The 7,526-nt window shown below is 47.7% G+C and overlaps 1 protein-coding gene across 1 annotated transcript in view; it reads right to left on the reverse strand.

Moving 5' to 3' along the window:
- Nucleotides 1–325: 325 nt before the first annotated feature.
- EIF4E1B (eukaryotic translation initiation factor 4E family member 1B) overlaps nucleotides 326–7,526 on the reverse strand; it is an 11,153-nt gene continuing 3,952 nt past the window's right edge. The window contains exons 3-7 of the mRNA XM_015412506.1: nucleotides 3,395–3,490; nucleotides 1,655–1,718; nucleotides 1,265–1,378; nucleotides 699–838; nucleotides 326–440 (exon numbers count right to left, since the gene is read on the reverse strand). Coding sequence (XP_015267992.1) covers nucleotides 326–440; nucleotides 699–838; nucleotides 1,265–1,378; nucleotides 1,655–1,718; nucleotides 3,395–3,490 — 529 coding nt within the window. The remainder of the gene's footprint in view (nucleotides 441–698; nucleotides 839–1,264; nucleotides 1,379–1,654; nucleotides 1,719–3,394; nucleotides 3,491–7,526) is intronic.

Below are 7,526 nucleotides of genomic sequence, written 5' to 3' on the forward strand. Positions count from 1 at the left end.
GCTCAGTCCAAAGGAAGCCAATAGAAGTAATTTTTAAGGCAACAATTATTAGTTTTCCACAAGTCCCCAACCCTGGGCAAAGACAAAAGTAGAAGTGTTAAGACTGCAAAATTTTAGTTTCTCAAGAACAGAGCAAAGTTATATCACCACTCACAATGCCACCCCTACATATCAACCCCACCAGTCTCCATCTTCCTTCCATCCAGAGATCCCCCTCCCAGAGATCCTGCCAGCTGTGAGTATATCAACCCCCCAGTCTCCATCTTCCTTCCATCCAGACCCCCTCCCAGAGATCCTGCCAGCTGTGAGGCTCCATCGCTGTTGCTCACACCACAAACTTGTTCTTCATGAGGGAACCGCTTTTGGTGGCTGTGTCTGCATGAGCCTGATAACCAATTGCCACTTTTGAAGACAGGCCCAGGTGCTCCTTGTACACACGCCTGCAAATAAACAACATTCTGTTGCAATCAGCCTACAACACCATGAGCCCTCCCGGAACCCCTCCCAGTGAAGCAAAACTTTTTTTTTAATTTAAAGGAATTCCATTCTTTATGCCAACCACTCACTCACATTTCAAGCCCCTATGTTACATTTGATCATAGGGATATATTCCATGTTATGAGGGTAGCTGGCATTAGCTCCCCTAAGTCACTGAGCAGCACTAAATAGAGAACAGAGGAGTGGGAACAGCCTTTTACCCAATATGGGTGACTCCATCTCGGTTCTCTGCCTCCTGGGTCCAGATTGCAATCTTGTCCCCCTTGGCACGGATGTTGATGACAGCCCCACAGACATCATCACTGTAGTCATCAAACATCTCTCCAATCAGACACAGCAGCTACAGGAGTAAAACAAAGACAGGGATTACAGGGAACCACAGAACGCAGTATATGCAGGTGACATGGGCAAAACATCTGGCCTTATAAAGGCTCTTTAAGCAGCTTGCCCTGCCCAAAGGGAAACAAACAAAACACCCTTTGGAAAAGAGGGGTTGGTTGCTTCATTTGGAAGGGGAATAGCATACAAGAAGGGAAGAACTGCCTGGGCAGAAGGATCCCACATAGCCTTTCTTTCTCCCGTTACCAAGCTGTCAGGTGGTACAAGACACCTTACCCCTCGTGAACTACCACTGCCTTGGGAAAGAACTACCAAGGGGAGGGGACTAGGAGGGGAGCTCTTCCATCTGCCCAAAAGAGAAAGAATGAGGCTTAAACCCAGCACAGAAACCAGTGATGACCTGTGTGCACACACGCAGCTTACTTACCGTCTCCAACCAGAAATGGTCAAGCTCTGTATGCCGCTGCTGCTTGGCCAGTGCAATAAGCCAACGGCCACCCCGCTTGTTCCGGTTATCTTCCCACATAGGCTCAATGCCATCCTGCCAGGAAAGCGACAAGGAGTCCTTACTATGTCAATGCATGCAACTCACACATACGTCACAGCCTCCACATCTGCTAAAGTTCTGAGGCATTCTTATTCCATCATAACGCATCAGACTTCCAACAGGCCATGCGTAGGACCATGACGTATGGCAAGGCTCAGTCAATAAGAAAAACAGAGCCGCAGGACTGCAGATTGAACAAGCCTTCTCCGCTCAGCATACCCACAGGAGACTTGCACAGTGCCATGCGATGCCAACTTGGAGATGCCTTACCTTGAAAAGGGAGTAGTCACAGCCTGAGGTCAGCTTGCTGGCCAGCTGGATATGACTGTACAGCCTGCAGTCTCATGGAGAAAGAGATAAGACACAGTATGAGGAAAAATGCATAGTGTATTACCCCGCCACCCCCATGGAGATAGGTACCTTATAAAAGATAGCAGGAACATTTCTGTTATGTATTAGGGCTGGAATATTCCAGGACTGGGTAACAGAGACTGGCTGAGCTTGGAGCTCTAGAACAATAGCCCACCAGGACTCTGGAGGTGACCAATGAGAAACTAATGTTATGTAAACAGTGTATTGTTGAGAGTTGGGTGTGTTTGGGTGTGGTTTTTGCATGCGATTTAAACAGGGCTGTTGCCCTGAGGTTTCAGTCCTGTTCCTGAAATCACTAATAAAGCAGAGCTGATCACTATGCTTGGGGTCAGACCATCCATGGAACCCAGTATTTAACAATTTCTAAAGTAGCAATGCAACCTGGAAATATCCTTAAGAGCCATTCCACATAAGAAGTACACTGCAGGGAACTGTGGCCCATTGGGAGTTCCCTACAGCATGCACACGTGTCTAGTTTGTTTTAAAATATACTGTGTGTTTCACTTTTAGTATATATGTGCACAAGTACATGCAAGTGTACAGAGCAGCTCTGAAGTGGAAGTGTTTGTCAGACTCAGATATTCTGTTTTCCCTTCCAGCTAGGATGAAAGCCAGTTTGATGCAGTGGTTAGGAGCACGGACTCTAATCTGGAGAACCAGGCTTAATTCTGCACTCCTGCACATGCAGCCAGCTGGGTGACTTTGGGTCAGTTACAGTTATCTCAGAGCTGTTCTCTTACAAGCAATTCTTGCAGAGCTCTCTGAGCCCCATCTACCTCACAGGGTGTCTGTTGTGGGGAGAGGAAGGGAAAGGAGATTGTAAGACACACTGACTCCTTCGGGTAGTGAAGGGCGGGGTATAAATCCAATCTCCTCTTCTTTTAAATTGCTCTTTTTGCCATCATAGAAATGTTTAATGGTACCTACTTGGGTTGGACCCAAGTGGTACTTACATAGCAAATTTATGCTGATGACTGCCTTGGGTCCCCACTGGGGAGAAAGGCAGGGTATAAAGAATTCAGTGAATTATAACAGCTTAACCTACATGCCTTTTCCCGAAGGATTGACAACTGCGGTTTAGCTAGGTTACAAAGAATTCTGAGGGATGTTTGGTCTCTCTGCCAGGGCTACAATCCTCAGACTTCCCTGGATGAAGAGAATGAACATTAAGCTACTCAGAGTCTGAAGTGTGGGTCAGCCCAAACAGTATTTTAGGTGGGTGTCAGCATTCTGTTTCTGAACGCTTCTTTTATACACTTGATTGTTGCTGGAGCTCTTATGTATCCAAAGAGTTTGCATGCAGGCCTGTTGGTGTCAGATTCTATAGTATTGTGTGCATGGTGGAGGTGGAGGTGAAGGAGACACCTATACCAACTACTGCAAAGTAACTCCTTTACTCACGGTCAGTGATTAAAAACGGTTGGAAGCATGATGTTGACAATACCCTTATCGGAGCATTTCTGAGACTGACAATCTAGGAATATTTAATACTCTCATGTCTTTCTTCTCACTAATGTAGGTATGCTGCCGTTTTCACTGGACTCGCCACCAGACAGACACCCCTTCCCCCCTGCTGAATTTGTGGTTGTCAGGTTCAGGAATCCTAACGGGTAAGAAGAAAGAGTGAAATCCACTCACGCCCAAAAGTCTTCCACAGTGTCAAACTTGGTGACAAGTCGCAAGTTCTCCTGCCATGTCTTGCTCTTGTCGTTTTTGAAGAACCACAAGACCCACCTGTGGAGGTCAGCAGAAGGCACCATTGAATACCAGCGACAAGCACACATTCCAAACAGGCACTCAAGCTAGGTGCAACCATACCTTGGCTCAACATGCCAGGAGTCAATGCATTGCCTTTCCTAAGCAGTGGCAAGGGAGTGCTGCTGATCCATACTCAGTTCTTTATAGCATGTCTGTTCACAAACGAATAAAGGTGAACTTGCAGGAAGTGCATGGCCAATTTTATGCACCCATCATAATCCAGTGTCTTCTCTACAGCTCCTCCCCTTGTGTGGAGAGGGGATGAGAGAAGGTGAGGTTTCCAGGAATATTCTCCATCAGGCACAAGTCACATAGGGATGTTTCTCATGCCCGAAAGGCAAGATTGGTTAAAATGAACGTAAGGTCTATACAGCCAGTATGGTGTAGTGGTGGTGAGAGTGTCCGACTAGGTTCAAACCCCCTCTCTGTCATGGAAGCTCACTTGAGTGACCTCGTGCCAGTCACACACATCCAGACCAACCTACTTCACGAGAGCAGAAAAGAGCAAGAGTCCAGTAGCACTTGAAAGGCTAACAGAACTTGTGACAGGGTATGAGCTTGTCACTGCCCACTTCTTTAGACATAGTGAGCAGCGACTCACGAAAGCTCATACCCTGCCACAAATTTTCTTAAGTCTTTAAGGTGCTACTCTTGCTCTTTTCTCCTGCTACCGTCAGAAAAACATGGCTACCCATCTTGAGCTGCTCCACAAGGTTTGAGGGTTTGGGGTTTTTTTATTTTATTTTTTTGCGAATAAAACAGAGATCAGGACAATGTAAACTCATTTGTGTCCCCAGTGGGGGGGGGGAAGGTGGGGTATAAATGAAGGAAATAAATACGCAGCCAGTTGAAGGTATTTAATCCCCTCAAGAAAGGTACACAGGCTGCCCCTGCCATGCCACTGGCAGTCGGGATCAATGGTCCCTCTACGCCATGGAGTCTTGTGAGCAACAAAATCTACTTTGTGAGCTACTGGCATTCAAGTTGTGAGGGAGCGATCTGGCTACTGCATCAATTACTTTGCTCTGGAGCCCTCCTCCCTGCGCTAAGACAAAAATGTGTGAGCCGGAGGCTAAAAAACTGTGAGCTAGCTCACACTAACTCAGCTTAGAGGGAACACTGATCGGGATCAAGTATAGCTCCAGTGGAGCCAGCAGTGTTGCAGGGGCTCACTCAGACCTAACCAAGGCAACAGTGGCCATTTCCACACAGGTTTTTTGCTTAGGGCTCAGTGCTGTGGGTAAGCTCCTCCCCACTTCCTCACAGCATCATGGTACATGTCTGTACCTCCTGGGGTTTCCTTAGCTTTTCTCCAATCTTTCCCAAACCTGCTTTGGTGCAAAGTTTTTGGGAATGATCACAGCAAAGCCTGAACAGGTGCCCTGTAGGATCTGCTCTGTGGCTCAGTGGCAGAGCATCTGCTTTGCATGCAGTAGGTCCCAAGTTCAGTCCCCGGCATCTCCAGTTAAAAAAGGAACAAGCAGTAGGTGATAAGACCTCTGCCTGAGACACCGGAGAGGAGCTGCCAGTCTAAGTAGATAATACTGACTTTGATGGATCAAGGGTCTGATTCAGTATAAGGCAACTTCATGTGTTCCCTGTCCCACACACAACATATTGCCTTAGTGAAATAGGCTAGAGACTTTTAAAAGTGATTGCTGGAAATTCACAGATTGTTATCACATGTTGATGTTGCAACATCTAGTTGCTGCTTTTTGAAACAACTGTTAAAAGCGCCGGAGTGTGGGGGGGATTAGCTGCTGCCAGGGGACTGGGGCAGGAACGCTGTGGGGAAATCAGCCACGTGGAAGCCCTGTGGCCACTGCACTGTATTTGCACCAGCAGCACGGAAATTACATAGACCAGTCTCCATGTGGAATGGAACAATGATTGGTGTAGACCATTACCCACTTCCCCCTCTGTACTGCCAGCCATTGGGAGAAAGCCAAGCTTCCGCAGTGTAGCCCTGGCCTCCTCCCTAAGCAGCTTCTAGGGTAGAGAACTGGCCCCGAGGAAGTCTCATCCCACTAGTTAGATGGCAGAGCAAGAGCATTATACTGGTAAAGAGGTAAAGGAAAATGTTACCATCATTCCTTTTGGAAACAATTCTACGCAACACATCTAGGGGATCCTCAGGATGATTTCAGGTGGGATATGCCTATACTGGTAAAAGAGGTAAAGGAAAATGTTACCATCATGTTTGAAGACCTAACCCTTTTGGAAACAATTCTACGCAACACATCTGGGATTTGTACTAGTGTCAGGATTTCTTTTCCACAGCAGAGGTCATTCAAGAGGTATACAGTGGCATGTCAAGCATTTCTTGAAAGCAAGCGAAGAGTTTCTTGGCAACATATATCTGCTGAGTCACACACTCTTCTCTGGTCACATTTGGAAGCATATAATCAGAACACTTCAGGTTAGCAAGAAAAATGGCCATTAAACCAGGAAAATTAAGAATGCAAAATTGCATTGGGGAGGGCTATAAAATCAGTCTGATTCTCAAAGTGGCAAATCCTGTAGATACTTAAATTCACGGACTGGAGGCTTGAATATACAAGACAAATCTTTCCACAAAGCTGAAAAAGGCCCAAGTCTACCCAAAAAAACCCAAAAAAACCCACCTTGAAAGTTTAAGAAAAAAGCCTGGCAGTTCACCCCTCTACAGAATAGAAGCAGCGCCTGTAGCTTTAAGAAACAACTGTTCTCAGTGGCCTTTGTTGGGCAACCATGCCTATCTACAAGCCTTGATTTCTGTCAGTGGAAGGCAAGGGGTGGGGGCAGGGCCCTTTCCTGTGCTCTTTTGGCCTTTGAGGGAAGACCCATCGCGGTAGGCCTAGCTACCAGGCAACTTGCAGGACTCACCAGGCCTGGCTGCTTGCTAATGTTCAACAGTCGCCACCCGCAAAAGCCAATGTTGTGCAGTGGTTAGAGTTCAAGAACAGGATCCAGGTGTGAATTCTCAGTCTGCCATGAGAGCTCACTGGGTGACTTTGGGCCAGTCATGTGTTCTTAGCCTAACCTACCTAACAGAGGAGAGGAGAACTGCGTGAACTGCTTTGGGATTGTGGAGAAAGGCAGAGTATAAATGAAGTAAATAAAGAGTAAACATACCTGAAGATGGGGAAGCAGATAAAAGGTAGCTTGATTGGTGGGCAAGAAGGAGAGAAGGAAGCAGAGAAAGATGATATGGGGGTTGCCAGGAGGAAGGAAAGAGGAAATAGTGTGGGGAGGAAGAAGCAAGGGAAATCAAGGTGCCCCTGCAAGCCCTTGTGGTGCCCCACTGTGCAACTGGCCTCAGCAGCTGCGGCTACACAATCAGGCCATAGTCTTCCCATGTAGAGGCTGCAAGGAGAAGGGATGGGGTGAAAGCTAAAGATGGGGGGCAGACAGTGGTAGGTTGGCTGGTGGATGGGAAGAAGGAGAGAAGAGAAGACGAAGAGATTGGATTTATATCCCTCCCTTCACTACCCGAAGGGGTCTCAGAGCAGCTTACAGTCTCCTTCCCCTTCCCGTCCCCACAACAGACACCCTATGGGGTAGGTGGGGCTGAGAGAGCTCTCCCGAGAACTGGTCTTGAGAGAACAGCTCTGAGAGGACAGTGACTGACCCAAGGTCACGCCAGCAGCTGCATGTGGAGGAGTGGGGAATCAAACCCGGTTCTCCCAGATTAGAGTCCACGCTCCTAACCACTACACCAAACTGGGGGGTGGGAGAGGGCAAATAAAAGGCAGGTTGGTGGGTGAGAGTGAGAGAAGGAAGCAGGGGAAGGTATGGGCACTGCCAGGAGGAAATAGTGTGAGGAGGGCGGTACAAGGGAAAGGGAGATACTGCCTGTGAATCCTTTTGGGTTCCCCATTGTGAACTGGGCCTGGTGGCCTGCATTGTACAATCCAGCCATAGTTTTCCTGGATAAGGGCTGCCAGGGAGAGTGAGTAGGAAAGCTGATGATGGGGTGGGAGGGGCAGAGAAAGGTAGATGGGGGGGAGCAGAAAGCTGGGATAGACTATGG

Source organism: Gekko japonicus, unplaced genomic scaffold (assembly GCF_001447785.1).
Source record: "Gekko japonicus isolate JY-2015 unplaced genomic scaffold, Gekko_japonicus_V1.1 scaffold100, whole genome shotgun sequence".
In the NCBI taxonomy this organism is placed as follows: domain Eukaryota; kingdom Metazoa; phylum Chordata; class Lepidosauria; order Squamata; family Gekkonidae; genus Gekko; species Gekko japonicus.